Here is a 16,680-nt window from a genome sequence, read left to right as displayed (position 1 = left end):
CTCGAAGACGAAAAATTAGCTACATGCGTATATAGCTGACCGTTTAATTCCATTGAGTTCATCAGGAGTCTATTTTAATTGCGAACAGCTGTGTGCCATTTTGTCTAGCGACATAGTGCATTCGATCTAAACTTAATAAAAACATCAATCGTCAAATGCACTTTATCGCCGAGACATGCGCTACACGCGTCACTTTATAATACATATCAATGATAATAATGACAATAATAGTAATAAGAGTAAAATAATAGTAATAATAGTTGAATCTATAACGTACGATCCTTAGTTATTAATTTATCTTATTATTATAAATTTTATCTTGAGTTTTTACCACTTTTTTTTTTTTTTTTCTCAAATTTCACTAAAGTATATAATATATCTATGTGTATGTACAATGAAAGTTTTCATATCTTATTCACCTAGTAATATTTTTTTTCACGTTTTTAGGAGGGGGTTACTTATATCATAGAAGCAGCCTACAATTTAATGTCGATAATAATTGGCTAATATAATTCTAGCCAAAAATCACCAGATTTGTTGTTGTTAATGTTTTTTTTTCTTCCCAAGAATAGTTATAATTGACTTTCTTTTAATTGTTAACTTGCTTTCACTTCGTTCGGGAATTTACGCTATCAACACATCGAATATTATTTATACACCAGGTTGTTGCTTACCCCAATCTTCTGTAACTACATCTCGCCCTCGATCCTCCCAAATGAACTAGTGAAGTTTTTTCCTCTTCAAACCTTTCACACGTAATAAACATGGTTTATCAGTTAACACTGTTTTGCCATCGGAATTGCATTTGAAAGCTTATCGAATACCGTCGGACAAGATGAATCGGAGTACTTTGTTTTACTTAGTAGTAAAATTGATTTGGTTAAGTAACACATGTTGTATATATGACGATTTGTTTATTTATGATAATAATTATTATTATTGTTGTTGTTACTACCGCTACTATTAATATTATTAATATTATTATGGTTATGATTATTATGGATATTATTATTATTATCATTATAACTATTATTCAATATTTGTGGGTAGACTATGTAGTAGATGAAACGTTTGCGAAGTGACGCAATAAATATGGCATTTTGATGCCAAGGTTTCAGGTAAAATTACGGATATGTAAACTTCTGGTTGCGAAAAACATAACTAAAGTAGGGAAATTAAATACGGGTATTTCGAGTACTTAAATAAGAGAGTAAAAATACGAGTAATAGGATTAATATTTTGCTTTCTTCATTTTGTGCACTCTCATCAATATTCGAATGTATAAGCATGCGTGTGCTTGCCTTAAACCAACCACCTAACCTGGTATCACGTACGTCTAACGTAACGTGCACGAAACTTCGATTGATAGATTCACAGCGCGACGTAAAAAAGGAAAAGTATTGTTGGGGAAACAAAAATAAAAATAATAATATAATAATAATAGTAAGTAATAACATTAAGGTAGAAATATCTATAGTATAAACCGTATGTTGTGATAAACTAAGAAACATATATTTACACTGAAATAATAACTTATTATAGAAAAGGAAGTGTAAGAAACGTATGTATATATTCGCGCACCTCGTTGTCTATCTTCTGCACAGTCTACAAATTCCGTCCTTATTCCATTATTGTTGTTGTTATTATCATTATTAGTATTATTAGTATTATTATTAGTATTATTGTTATTATTATTGTTATTATTAATATTATTATTATTGGTATTGTTATTATTATTGTTATTATTATCTCGCTAGAGATCTTCAATTAGACTAAAATACGATAGTTAATATGTACGATGGGACAAACCTAGGTAAACATGGGACAAAAACAAAAATCTAATCAACTAAAGAAGGCAAATGTAAACCATTGACGCTGGTTTATTACGAATACTTTGGACTTCCGTTCCGTGTCCTCGCATCCCGGATGTCATCGAATCGAGATGAATTTATATCAAACCATTGTCCACTGTTATCAACAATTACGCAACCGATTGCGCGAGGGTCGGTGCGAGTTAAACAGAGAAGTTGCAAAAATATATGCAAAACTGTACTTGCCAATGGGGTAAATGGCAGGTGAAACCAAAATCAATAACATGGACGTAGGCGACGCGGTGTTCGAGACTGAAACGACGTTTCGGCGAATAAGTTTTTAAAACCTAGAAACGACTTGTACGCGTGAGCGTGTGTGTATACACACATGAATATGTATTCATTAGTTTTATTATCGTTTCAACTCCATCGTCACACCTAGCGATTTTCGAATCTAAGATAACTAGGATTCGAATGGAAAAGAATTAAATAAGACTAATAAAGGGATTCCGAGAAATCGGAGTTCGGCGCTACTATAACGTGCGAAAACGAACTGTTCCCAGTCCTCGCGGTTTGAGATTCGTAACAATATTATCTAATATGTATAACGACAAACTACATATTTTTCTACAGAGATTACAACGTCCGACGGATTTTCATTATTCGTCCGATTTCGTTCAATTTTTCGAATGGCTCGGTATAAAAATAAAAATAATAATAATAATACATTCTTAAAGATATAAAGAGTGAAAATGGGAGAACGGAGGTCGAGATAAAGATTGGCAACAAACGGATTTCGAGGTAAAGAATCACCCGCGGCTGTCTTCTTCCATTCCTCCCCAGAGATCGATCGATCCGGCATAGAGATTCCAGACCTGATTACCTTTCCGCTTCTGACTATTTTTCAGGCAATTTTCGCTGCCCGCGTCGCGCCGTCTCAGCAGGATAAACGTCTGCCACGTAAAAGCCATTTCCGCGGCCTCAAGGAGGGACGCTCTTACCGACGACCAGAGGGCGACGATCGGCCATTTAAGGTTCGAGTTTCGCAATTTAAATTAATACTTTTCAGCAGGACTCAAAAAAAGAGCGACAATGCCGCCGGTGTCCTTACAAAATATCAAGGTTGAAACCTTGAAACCCGGCCGTGGAATCTAGAGAATTGAGGAGTTCTTGGGCACTAAAATTGGATGTGTCTCCCGTGGGAAGATTCTCAAGGAATTCGAGACTGAAATCCGTTGCAACGGATGAGTCCTGAGGCGCCGGAGGAGGCTGGGATTGCTGTTGCTGTTGCGGTGGTTGCTGCTGTTGCTGCTGCTGCTGAGGCAAGCTCCGCACTCCCGGACTACCAGAACCGTACTGTTGATGCGGGTGCAGAGGAGAGCCTAAAAAATACAATTCACGACCATTCCGTACAAACCGTCAAGCCGCAGTTTCTTGCATCCTGCCGCTAACCATTTCGGTAAAATGGCATGTGAAAAATGTGGTGAATCGATGAATTGTTATCGAATTAAATTGAAAAACCGTACCTGTGCCGGCACTGCTAACGGAATTCACAGAGGTCGACTGGGACATCTGCATCTGTACGGACATTTGGTTGTTGCTTTGCTGCATCGCGAGACTTTGCTGCTGGTGCTGCTGAGACAGTATTTGCTGCATCTGAGTGCTGTTTGGCATGCCACCACCGGCCATACCTCCGCTCTGCGACCTGATTAGCTGCTGATGCTGCATCTGAGCAGCACTCATCTGCATTCCACCAGCACCGCCCATTCCGAAGCCGGCTGAAAAATGAGATAGAAAAAGATACGTAAAGCCATGAATATAAGCCTCGGTATGCGCTTGACGCGAGTTTGATCGGGAAAGTGAGTTCCCACCTTGGTGACCCTGCTGATTGAATTGGGGTCGCATTTGTGCCTGGAAACCCTGCTGCTGGTGCATCTGCAGGATGTGTCGCCATTCTGGCTGCGCTCCGCGACCAGCGATGCTGTTCCCGAGACCGTCGGAAGGACCGACGCTTACGTTCGGCGGCCGCTGATTGTTCGTCCTGGGGTAACCGAGCCGTTGGTGCATCTGGTGCATGCTGCTTATGGAGGCCATGCCTCCGCCGCCCATGTACATGTTTCCTCCGGCGGCGTGGAGAGCCTGCTGCTGTTGCTGCTGAGCCATTTGCGGCCTCATCATCGGGCCTGCTGACACATGATGCAAAAAAGAACCGGAGTAGTACTTCGTCTTGTAGAGGAGGAGAAGGAGAAGGACGAAGAGGAGGAGGAGGAGGAGGTGGAGGAGGAGCCATACCCATGCGGCCATGGGCAGCATCAATTCGTCCGAGACCAGCGATGGCGAGAGGTCACGATATAGGCTCGCTATCCGATCGATAAGACGGTGGCTACCGGGACTGCCCGGTGCCGCAGGGTTAGTTCGCAAACCAGTGACGTTGACGCCGACTCCCACATCCGGTGGGTAGGTGGTGTACCTAGAGGCACTTTGTCGGATATAAACGGTCGACGTGCTTCGTTCCAAGTTGTTCAGAGTGCTTGGAATATTCTCCGCGAATTTCGCATCAACCCCATGGTCTATCGCTGGAGGCGTTGGGTCCTCCCAGGCTGCTCGCCGCCGATTGATCAACGGCAAGTGGCCGAGGGGTTTAAATTATGGCCGGACTCGGTGGTGGCGGTGGTGATCGAAAAATCCATACCCTACCTACCTACCTACCTACCTACCTACCTACCTACGTACCGCGGCTGCCGGGTTCTCATTATTTTGAGTGCGTCGAAAGCCCGGCGGTGGCCACATTGCTCTGGATACACGGCAGAGTGGAGGAGCTCCGCACCGTGCCGGCAGGATTAAAAATTTCAGTGTAGGTTGGCGCACGGACGCCGGGCGTCGCGACGAGCTCCCTTTGGTCACCGGACCGGAATTACAACCGAGCCAAAAGTTTTTACCGGCTTTTACGGGCTACCAACGAGAAAAGTTAAATTCAGTACTCACGAATGACAAAAAGGACAATACCACCCGAGACTCTCGGAGTCTGACACGCGCTTCCAAGTGGCTTCCCTCAAGCCTCAAGCTCTATATTTAAAGAACGAATGATCGACTCTCTGAACACGCTGTGTGCGGGACGAGATGGCCCAGGCCTGATATTCTAGTGATTCGCGAGCTTGTTCTACCGAAAAGAACTTACCGAAAACTCTTACTCTGGATAAATTTCAACATTTCGAGTTTTGTCTCGTACCAAAGGAGTGGCCAGTTGTCTTTGCCAGTCGAAAATCACGGCCTTTCGAATTCGATTACATACGAAACCACTTATAGTTTTCGCTATTCTAACTGTGATGTAACAAGCCCTGACCGACCGGAATATAGCGTCTTGTTTCTCATCGCTGGAAGCTAGTAATCGGTTCAAAACGAATCTCTATGCTTACCCGATGGAGGCATTGGCTGCTGAGCTACTCTTCGCATAGGTCCTGCAGTGGGAAACCTCGCCTGACCACCCATCCCGATGCCGGCGTGCATCATCTGGGCCTGAGCTGCCTTGTACTCCGGGGGTGGAGGCCTAACGCCGCCCATTCCACCGGCCATGTGCTGCTGTTGCATCACCTGAAACATACATAATAGTGAATTACGGATAGACTGTGGATTGACGCAGGGGTTGTGAGATTGTCAGTGAGTTTCCGACGTCTCGAGCTTGTTTTTGTAGAGTCAGTAACGGTTGTCAGTAGTAGTCCCATTGTAGGTGGCGGGGCGTGAAGATTGACGTCGCAAACCGTTTTCAAGGCATCCTCTCGGCGCTGTTGCGAGATACCGTGACTTCCCAGTGTTGCAAATTCGTTCACCGCGAGAAGAAAACTAATTCTCGTAGCCGGTCTAACGGTTGAACCCGACAGGAGGGGAATCAAGCCGCGGTTAAGCCCGGAACGCCCCGAGATTGCGGCATGTCGCAAGTAGGAAGGTAACACCTACCGCCTTAAGCCGCAGGGTATGGTTTAAGCCGGTAGTACCGTAGCGATCTTTGCCGAATGTGTTGTTGGCACGTTCAAAACTTGGAAAACGGCTCTCAAAACGGATGAGAATTTCGCCAACTCCAGACTGAGTTGTACAGCCAGCCATCGCATGATGATGAGCTCGGTGTTCAAACGATCCTCGGGATACGGGCGGGCGTGTTGTAGATTGGAGTTGATGATGAATTGAGCAGCTTCGTCGAATGCAGCGATTACGAGAGGATCTGGCACGAAGATGACTAACCAATTCCGAATAGCGTGAAACGTCCAATTAGTAATTGGAGCAACATAGCGACAGTGCGACGTACGTGTACGTGTACGCGGAGCTTTTCATTGCGGAGATAATGTAGGCAAAACAGCGCGTGAGTCATCGTTTCGCAAGCGTTGACGGCGATGAGTCTTGGCTGTAGGAAATCGACGAGGAGACCGCGGGATTGGGTAAACATTCGTAAGAAACGTGACAAGCCCGACGATTAAACGGGTGCTGATGCAGCATTAGGTGGTCAAGTATCCGTAACAATAATAATATTGTCTTTTTTCGGGAGGAGGGAACGAGCTGGCGGCAAGTCTGGCATAGATCTAACGGAAGAAAGCAAAGCCGAGAAGAAGAAGAAGAAGAAGAAGAAGCAGACGAAGAAGAATACAACTTTTTTATTCCAATTTCTTTCATTGCTCTTCCCGCTTTCTCCTTGTTTCTTTGTTGCTCCGTTCCTCCTCAAAGAATTTTCTGCTCTTTCTCAAGGTGCTTTCACCGTGATAGAGAAAACTTGCAAAGAATCACGGATACCTGTTGCTGCGCTGGCTCCTGCCCGGATAACTCAAGGTTCCGGATGGATGCAGCTCGTTTCAACGCTTATATGCGTTCCGGTGCGTTGACCAAATTATTATTCACCTTAAGGTCTCACCGCGACAAAACGTCGCAACGACATCATCAAGCAGCGAGAACTCACTCGATATCTTCACGTGATTCAAATCGGTATCCAGAACAACGACAACAAAGACTCGAAAAAAAACATTGTAGAACTTCGATGAATCCGACTCACCTGCTGTGCGCGCAGCATTTGCTGCTGTTGAAGGAGTTTCGCGTGTTGATGATCAACCTGACCGGGTGGTACCTGCTGAGGATGACCTCTCGCCCCAGCGGCACCTCCAGGTTGTGAAACTCCCCCGGTAGCGGCAGCCCTTTGCCTGAGACTTTGCTGGGTAAAATTGATGGTCTGCGACTGAGATACCGAGCAGTAGGTATCGCTCTGGGAACCGGCGGGTCCGGATTGATTCTGGGCCTGTTGTTGGTTGAAGTACATTCCCTGCTGTGCCGCTACGGACACACCGGGTTTCAGGTCGCCGGTGAGCTGCATGTGTTGGCCTGCGGAAACCTGAAAAGTCGAAAGGATCACGTTAGTCCAAGGAGAATGAGAAAAGTACCTTGGTACAAAGACATTATTACCCCGATCGAATATCGACATACGATATCCTTCGTTTTCGATCTAAGCGTTACGCGATCGGGTGCCGAGTCATTACAATTGCGATCATGCGTCTTTGGCAGACAATAAGGATAAGTGGATCGGGATCGAAGGCTCGGGCGTCGCCCGTCTAGAAACGTTGCTGCGCCCAGGGATGAGGTAAGCCTCCAATGATGGGCAACGGTCGAGAAGCAAAGTCATCACCCATGGCAATAGCAACTGTTCCACATATTTGACACGCTCCAGAGCTCAGGTGGCGAACAGACCCGACTTATATGGAGGCAATGACGTCGTCCTGACATCATTCTTATAATTTCTAATAATCCTGACAAGGCTAGATGTCCGACCCCGTCTTTGTGTCGGCGATGGTCTCGAGTTACCCCGCTGTCTTTTCAGACGGAATGTGAGAGCGGATCACGATTCTTTACTCGATCGTTCGACGCCGTGACGGAATCGCACCGATTGCAAAAAATCGAGTACGTTAATATCGATGATCCCGTATCGCTTCACGGACGCGATAATTCGGAGGATAGATATGACGTCGAGGAAAGATCGCGGGTCGTCCTCAATGTAGTTAATTTTTGTCCAGCCTTGGACTCGCTGGGATCAGACTGCTGCGCAGAAGTCTGGTTTATCGAGTGTTACACATATACCTATGCATGTTCCGGTACCGCATGGCTGGCTGCAGGCCGAATTTGTAGTACGTGCGTGTCAGTTTGAAGCAAGCAAACGAGCGACGACGCATAGCGACAAAACGGTCACCGCTACGTAGGACTATACACCAAATCGCGGCGGCAGAGATGCTCGATCGCTTTAGGCTTGCTGGCTTGTTGTGTCGACCGAAGTGCAGCCGGAGATCAAACTGCAAAAACAGTTGACGTAAACAATTTCAAGTCTGAAAGCGATTGTAATTTTATCCTTGAATACTAAAATCATGCGCCCGATGAGTATACTATGTATCGTATAATGACAAAGTGCGCACGACGTGGTGCAAGAATCACGCGGTTCACTGTCAACATTTCGATTAACCGTTCTGACATACCGGAAAGACTTGCGCAAATTCTGGCCTCACTTGATGGCCGCGTTGAATGAAAGCCAGTGCAGACCATCGCAAATTCCATATCGCGATAGCACAGCCTTCTACTTTACGCCGGCTGATACCAGCACGGAGACGACAATTAGTCCGAATCAAACGTGTATATTATTCCGGAACGATCCGCCTTTGAGTGAACAGAGGTCGGCAGTGGGTCCCATCTGCTTAGCCCGATTCCGAAATCATACCAAAGATCGCCAGCGGACCCGGTCATTGATCGTGCAATCTGCTTAATGACGAACGCTAAGAGTGACTACAGCGGCCGAATACGACAAGCGAAGTCAAAGAGAAGAAAAACAGGAGAGAAGATTACTATGGTTATTGGAAACTGTAGACACCGGACAGTTTGAGAATCACTTTTGTATTCTTAATTCTCGAATAATCGAGCGCAAATGCTAATTCACGAATTTGCTTATTTCGCAAACATCCTTGTTGAAAGCAGTCGTAAGACACAGTGCTGGGTCGATGGTACCAGCTGTTAATTCGACGTTGAAAAATTCAAGCGAGCAGATATCCTAACCAAAGAAGGAACGAAAAGGGAATCTCGCTGAATGGATTCGTCGTTGAATAATTACCGGGCCCTACCGGCTTGTGTAATATTTTGAAGAAAGATCCTTCGACAATCGAAGTTTAAATTACATTCTCTCGAATGGAACGGTACAACTGATGCTCTCTCTCGTTCTCTTATAGACTCCGAAGAATGCGAACGTGGTAATTGGCCACGGAACAAGTTAGCCAACTCCAGTGGAATCCACAAGTTTAAGCTGACCATCTCAACGGTGATTATGACCCGACTATACCACAATGATTTCCGCACTCTCCAAGTGTTTCAGGCTCTTAAAAGATATTGGTAATTCTGTTGATGCACAGGGCGTAAAGCACGAGGGGATAATTGAATTTTGGTGAAATCTTCTCAGTAATAATCGCTCTCCGCGCGCGCGCTAGAAAGAGAGCGACAGAGAGAGAGAAAAAGAGAGAGAGAGAGAGAGAGAGAGAGAGAGAGAGAGAGAGAGAGAGAGAGAGAGAGAGAGAGAGAGAGAGAGAGAGAGAGAGAGAGAGAGAGAGAGAGAGAGAGAGAGAGACAGAAAACGGCATTTACCATGCGCAGTACGCAAGCAGCAAAACATTAAAAATGCATTCACGCGATCATAGCGTGCAATAACAGAAATTCGTAAGAGAATAAATAAAGATAAATAAATAGATCCAAATGTATCTATTATAAATAAAAGTGAAAAAGAAAAAAAGATGCATACAAGTATAGACAGATAATAATAATGAAGTTAAAAGACAGATAGCAAGTTAAATTGTTAAATAATAATAATATTGATAACAACAATAAATTCTTCGACAGCAATACCGTCAGCATATTGATGAAACTGCGTGATCGTTGAGTCCTCGAACCACAGAAACAAGCTACTCGATCCGCCCGTCGAGCGGTGCAGAGTCAAACCATAGCACGCATAGCATGAAGCATATATATAAGAACGGACATAAGTAACAAATATGCCAATCAATACGTCCAGCCGAGATTTTTATTATACATACAACTAGGTTAGGTTACGATTAGTAAATAGGCATAAAGACGTTCTTTGAAAAGCTACGTCGTCCCGGGCAGATAGATAGAGGGTGAGAAAGAGAGCGGTAGAAGGAGAGATTCGCGGCCTTGTTCCGGACGCGCGTCATCGTCGGCGGTAAAGTTGAAACGCGAGGCGCGTAGGTATCGGTGCAGCGTTTCTGCAGGGCCTCAGAATACTGCAGCAGGGCATCGTCGAGCGGGGAGCCTCTCCGGACGCTGACCTGCGCCCCACCCCCGCGGCACGGCGGTCGGTGCAGATCCAGAGGAACGCCCGACGACCGGGAGCAAGTGTCCGCCAACCCGGCGGCGATCGCGACTCCGCGGTTCGTGCTCTGGGGCCGTTGCGTGCGGTTCGGGCTACCTCCTCATGCCTCCTCATGCCTTTCGATGCCTTTCGATGCCTTCTTCCTCCGTCGTCCCTCGGGGTATAACTTCTCCGCCTCGATCACTCACCGCGAGGGTCCGCGGTTCGTTCCTTCGAGTGGATTCCACGCGGCGTCGTCTCCCGCCTTAACTCTGTCCGTCCTTAAGAGGCGGTTCACCACCGCGAACAAAGGCGGCAGATCAGAGACAAAAATACGGTAGCGGTGCCGCGAGTAAGGTGGGCTCCGTTCGGCTTACCGGATTTCAAATTTCATATCGTTCTGACCGCATTTCGTTAATTGGATCTACAGCCTCAGACGAGGGTTTTGGAGATCTCGTGTATGAACCTTGCAGTAAAAATAATCAAGCAAGTACTTTGTGCGGAAAGGTCTGGAACGCGACCGTTGACCTCGTGACGGATTCTCGGGACTGTTTTCCCTCTCTTTCGTTCTCTCTGTGTGTGGCTCTCGTTCTCTAGGTAGGCACTGGACGGAAATTAAACCTTGCGAGTGGCTAAGCCGGTTTAAAAGTTAGTAAAGTGAGCGGCGGTATTAGATGTCATCCCTGCACTGCACTCGCCTTCCTATGCATAGAGTAGACGGCGGCAGTAGCAGCGGCAGCAGTAATCTCGCGCGAAAGCTTTCAGCTTACTGGTTCCGTCGCGCTATATTCCAACCATGAACCCATGCTGCAGGCTGCACCGACGCTACTCGACGACGTCCTCAATCTTACGCTACTACGGTTCTCCCGTCGTACGCCTTGCTCCGCGATATGCACAACGTACTCAAAATTGTTAGCATCATCAAAAAGATACACCCGTTTCTGTTCGTATTTCAGTTGAGACGAAGATTGGGTCGAAGAGTCTCAGTCCCGTCAAAACTTGTTCCAGGAAAGATATTTCGATCTTTCGAGCAAATGGATTGCAAAGTGAGCGGGGAAACAAACGGTTCCTCGACATTCCTTCTCTCTCATCTCTCATCTCTAATACACCTGCAAAAACGAGTTCGCCTAACTGACGAACCGCTGCGAGGCGGGGATATAAAAGAGCAAGGAGACCTGCGTTAAGAGTTGAGGCTCAAAATCAAGTTCCTCACCCAGAAGCCTCAAGGCGGGTCCTCGTCCTCCGTGCATGATATACATTTGGAAAACCGATTTTCCTTCGGTTATATTTCGCTTCCTTCGGGACCTCCAGAATTCTGTGGCGTGAAACCAGCGTTTCGTCTGTGACTCGACTCCAGTTGGCGAATATCGCGAGTATAACGATTCACTGAGGATAAGAATCGCGGACTACGATCTGCACGTTCTACAATTAAACTTCTTTAGAGCGCCAGTCTATGGTTCACTTCTGCAACTTATCCGTCTCAGTATTATGAGAGATTAAGAAGTTGGAGTGCGGTGCAGGGTGACGATTAGATACACGACATCGACCATGCGCATTGGACGAACTAACGCGGACATGAGGATGACTTGGATACGGATGCTATACGAAGGAGACGAAGCGGCGCGCGACTTAAGTCGACAATCAGAGCCTTACTCAGATTCGTTCTCCTCTCCTTGGTAAACTCTTGGTCCGTTTGCGCGTTTAGTTATCGAATATCGATCCCACCTTACGCCGGCTCTTGTGTATATACCTGTGCAGTTCTTAGCAAGTTCCCCGGGGCGAGAGAAGCGTTGGCTGCGGTTAATCCGAGAGTGCCTCTGAGTCGAGGATCGTGTACACTCGAGATCGGAAATTCCGTGAGTGTGTAATAATCGCGGCGTGCGTTCTTCTAGCCGGGCGCGGCTTCTTTATCGGCCGGCCCGCAGTGGTACTCAACGTTACGATTTAGTTAATCTGACAGTACCTCTGACAATGACTCAAGCATTGTATATAGTCGGGATCGAAATTATCATTCGAAAATTCCACACGGAGTAAAACGGATCTTCAATCCGAAGGAGCGGTCAAAGCCGAGTTTCTAGCATTCACGGTCCCCGTTTTCCTAGAGGTTGATGGTTATACTTCCACCATCCCGTTCTATCCAAGGTATAAAATTTATGCGAAAAAGCCCTCCGCGCGAAATGAAACCGTGGAACGCGGCAGCCGCAGCGTTCGAATGACGAGCTCCGTGGCATGCCGAGTAAAGAGAAGAGAAGAGAAGAGAGACGGGGATGGGATTGGAATGAGAGAGAAAGGGTGGGTTGGGGGGGGGGGGGGGGGGAGGTGGGGAGGTGAGGCAAGGTGAGGGTGCTTTCAAGGGGTCTTGGCACATGCGCATCCCGGTCGATAATTTCGTCGTGCAATGCACAACGCCACCCCGCCGCCACGAGATATAGTGCCGAGTGCAGGGTTGATATGTACCCTAGGCTTGCCTGCTTCAACGATTAACAGCTCTAGCTGCCGTACGGCGAAGCTACATCGCTTGTAAATATTCGTTTGACGAACGCTGTTAAGCTGTTTTTCTGTACACTGTGTACAGGCGTGCTTGAAAAAATGTATAAATGACTTGGCAGGGTGAAAAGTAAGGAAAAGCACATCGGGTGGAATGCTGTACTAAAAGTTCTTTGACTACACGTAGGTACGATGTTAAGGAATGTCCCATTTGCGAACGAATCATCGGAAGAAATAATCCAGCACTGTGCCAAAATTCTATACGGTGTGTGATCCTTTCCGTCTGGTGTCATGATTTAATTAACATCGTCCAAGTGTAAAATTGCAGTAGCTTAAGAAATGATCCATCAATTAAAACCGGACCGTTTACGTACTACTGTGGAATTAAAGCGGCGTCAGACTCAGCACCACACTCCAAAGTGTGACCTTTGATTTGTTTTCTCACAAAATTACAACCAAGCACCATCCACGCTTCCGAGCATCCCGTCGATAAGTAAAGAGATTAATTATTTTTACACGTATATATGGTGATAATTTCCGGGGATTATCGTTTTACGGGAATTCGAAAAGCCGTGGGTAATCAGAGCGTCGATAAAGCGAGCGTATCAACATGTATTTATAACCATAACACAGGCAGTGGGTGATGAGTTCAAGTACAACACGGTGCGGAGAGGGTCGAAAGCGTTCGAGTCGAAGTTAGGGGATAGGCGAGAGGGGCAGGGAGGACGAGGACGAGGACGAGGACTATTATACGAGTCCGGGCGTTGGTCCGGGTGTTACTCGCCCCTCTGTGTACACACATGTGCCGAATATACTAGACCAACACCGAGGCGAGCGCTTATATTCCATTACATTTGGTGTAGCTGTTGGGCGAAGCTGCCTCCACCGTGTTCCGGTAGCCAGGAGGGTGAGAGTGGCAACCCCTCCGCACTCGGCCAGCAGCCTCATCGCCAAACCCCTCGAAATTCCACTCACCCCAACGTCAATGTTTACGGGGGTGAGGGTGGATAGGCGGTTGCACCGCTGTTGATCAATATAGTTAACTGGTTAGTATTTCTGGCTGGTTAGTAACCGAAGTGTGCCTACCTAATACGTCTATATAATTATACGCACATCTGTGTCGGTGCGTGAACGGGAAAAGAGGACCGGTAAAAATGATCGTCCCAAAACTTTCCCGATTAACTGCTGCAACGAATCGTTTTAGAGAATTCCGTGTGTGTGTGTGTGTTCATGTGTGTTACTCAAATCCGTATGACGATTGCCGATGGGGCACCTGCCCCCTGCAGTACGCATACCAACGAACAGTTTTCTCAGGCCTCGATAGATTTACGGATGATAATTTATAGCGACGATGAAAATTGCTGATTTGTTGATTGAAGAAACTGGGACAAAAAGGAAAGGAGTGTTTCAAGGGGTGGGGGTAGCTGAACTAGGCGGAGGAGTCTCGTAATTCAGCAAAGGAAATCAGCTACTCATTCTTTTCCTTTCTGTCTCTTCTTCTTCGCGCTCTACACACACACATACACACACACACATTCGTTTGTCTCTATGCACACGTGCACAGCGACATGTGTCTCAAACTGTAGGTTTGAATCTATTTAGAATATTTCGTCGTTCCTTGGAGGGTAAATATGTCCCGTGTGTATGGAAGTTACAGCCATTGGTGAAAAATTCAATGGGAATCACTGAGTTTTATTTTATTCATCACACCAAGTCAATCCGAAGCCGACCCCTGGCAACTGTAAGTAACTGCATGGGGCCGGCGATTATCAAGTCACGCTATCGGACGGTGTCAAGTCGGGCATACGCGCCCTGTTTACACTTTTATTAGTTCCGCCTCGATGCTGAATACATTTGCACGGAAATTACGCTTAATCCCGGCTCCCGCCGCCACCGAGTCGTCGGGGACGACAAACTACTAAGCAAAATAGGCAAGTTGATCATCTGTACGGTAATTCTATGAGCCATGTATCAACAATTTACTACCTATTCAGCGGGACGATGATACGGCCAGACCGTAATTATCCTGGGAGTCTCGTTTCAAAGTGTCTACGTATAGCGTGACGGAAGGAAGATAAAACCGACGATATTTTTAAACATATTTTACAGAGCACGCAACGTTCTCGAAAAGAGCGCAATGCTAATCAAACTTTTTCTCAACCAGCAACTTAGGTATACGACGACGAGTCGCGAACGTACCGCACTGCGGATAAGAGAGTCGATAATTTTCCACTTGTTATTTATTCATTTTCTGTGTTTTTATTCTGCAGATAGTCGTTCATTTTTCACTTCCATTGCCTCTTGTGGATTTGTTTTTTTTTCTGTATCATTTCACTCACGTCGATTTACACCTTCAGCATTTTTCTTTTTCTTCTTTGCGCAGTCGTCGGTGATTCGATTAAAGAATAAAAAACAACGACGAATAGACGTTCCTTGGCAGACCGTCTTGTGGACGATATTTTTTTTTCCACACCTCTCCTACTTTGCTTCGCACTTGCTCTGACCGTACCAGTCTATTCGCCGAGTGTAACGTCGACCTCGTTTGCACCAGGTCACGGACGCACCTCTGTTTTAGGCGAGCACCGTGACACCGGTACTGGTGCTGTTATACCAACTTACTCAGCTACCGCCGAGCTAAAGCTTGTTAAAATTAATTAATTATATTCGCTTAGAATTACAGCCGACTAAGTTTCGTCCGCGGTATATGATTTGTGAAAACGGGTCGAGCTGAGAGGGATATGATAGCCGGTGCGCAATAGAAGAACAGCAGAAATTTTGTTAACTCACGAGAAGACTGTCAAGGGTACCTACGACGAGGATATAAATGTCGAACGTTCCCGCTGGCTCAAGACGACCGAAACCCAAGTTTCATCCTTAAAACTTGACTCGATGAGTACGGATTTCGTTTTGGGAAACATTCGGGGTTGGAGCCGTTCACCCTGCAGAAGAGTAACGCAACCGGGGAACGCGGACCCCCATCGTGCAGCCATCGATTTCCGATGGTGGCATTTAGCATTCCCTATATACCCTATACCCCCGGATCCCATCTCTCCTTCCTCATCGGCTATATCCCATCGGTATGTATCCATATAGGTGACGTTCACATATGTGTACAAGTAATGGATACGGATGTGCAGGTTATAGATGTGCACATGGGGAGCTCGCTGGTTCGCACATCCATACCTCCGCCGCATTTCATTCGATCTACCCGGTGTCGCGGATGATAACGAAGTGCTGTTATTTAATTTTTTATGTCCTTTCAATTCTTCTCGCCGTTCTTTGATTTTCCAAATTTATACGAGTGAATCGTCGCACGCGTGGGACGAGGCAACGGGATAAGAAACGGGCGTAGAACGGGAGGCGTTAGGGGGTGACGATTATACCGGTGGAACGGTTGAAACGTCGCGGACGCGGTAGCGTTGTCGCATTAATTATTGTCAATGAGGGTCTTTGTTTATGCGATGGTGTTCATCCACCCACGCCATGCGGCAAACTTTCGGGTAACACGAGTCAACCTGGGCCAAGGGTGCCGGGGCCGTTCACTTCCGGTAGTTGGCGGATATACCTCCCGAGTCGAGCCACGATTCGAGACCTTGCAATTTCTCTTCGCCCCTTCGAGGAGAAGAAACAAGGAGGTAGGGTATCGGTCAAATTTCAGATGAAATCCGAAGAACCCCACAATCCTCGTTAAAGTACGAAAAGACCTGTTAGAAAGATTCCTCGATACACTGCCTCGTGTTTCTCGTCTTGTCTTGTCCTTTCCGAAAAATGTCCAGGAAGTACGCTTCTTTTGAACAAAAATTCAGGATCTTAGCATCCAGCAAAACATCGCCATCGTTATTACCTAACCCATTTCGTCCGGCGTGCGTGAAAACCTGTCAGAGACGGCTGCCGGATATCATTTCTATAACGAAAACGCGTATTTCCTGGTGCACGTTTGTTTTACGCAGGCGTGACAGCTCGCCGCGGCCATATTCGAGGCTCGTTAAACCCGGAGGATTGGTGGAGAATCTG

At 46.4% G+C, this 16,680-nt stretch overlaps 1 protein-coding gene across 11 annotated transcripts in view; it reads right to left on the bottom strand.

Annotated features, from left to right (window-relative positions):
• Positions 1-286: 286 nt before the first annotated feature.
• LOC107228219 (neurogenic protein mastermind) overlaps positions 287-16,680 on the bottom strand; it is a 125,450-nt gene continuing 109,056 nt past the window's right edge. For all 11 annotated transcript variants that reach the window (XM_046743504.1, XM_046743505.1, XM_046743506.1 and 8 more), the window contains 5 exons: positions 6,847-7,179; positions 5,228-5,402; positions 3,683-3,994; positions 3,338-3,589; positions 287-3,193 (listed from right to left, as the gene is read on the bottom strand). In XM_046743504.1, coding sequence (XP_046599460.1) covers positions 2,919-3,193; positions 3,338-3,589; positions 3,683-3,994; positions 5,228-5,402; positions 6,847-7,179 — 1,347 coding nt within the window. In that variant the 3' untranslated portion in view covers positions 287-2,918. The remainder of the gene's footprint in view (positions 3,194-3,337; positions 3,590-3,682; positions 3,995-5,227; positions 5,403-6,846; positions 7,180-16,680) is intronic.

The sequence above is a fragment of the Neodiprion lecontei genome, chromosome 6 (assembly GCF_021901455.1).
Source record: "Neodiprion lecontei isolate iyNeoLeco1 chromosome 6, iyNeoLeco1.1, whole genome shotgun sequence".
Classification (NCBI taxonomy): Eukaryota; Metazoa; Arthropoda; class Insecta; order Hymenoptera; family Diprionidae; genus Neodiprion; species Neodiprion lecontei.
This window is presented reverse-complemented; position numbering and strand designations above follow the sequence as displayed.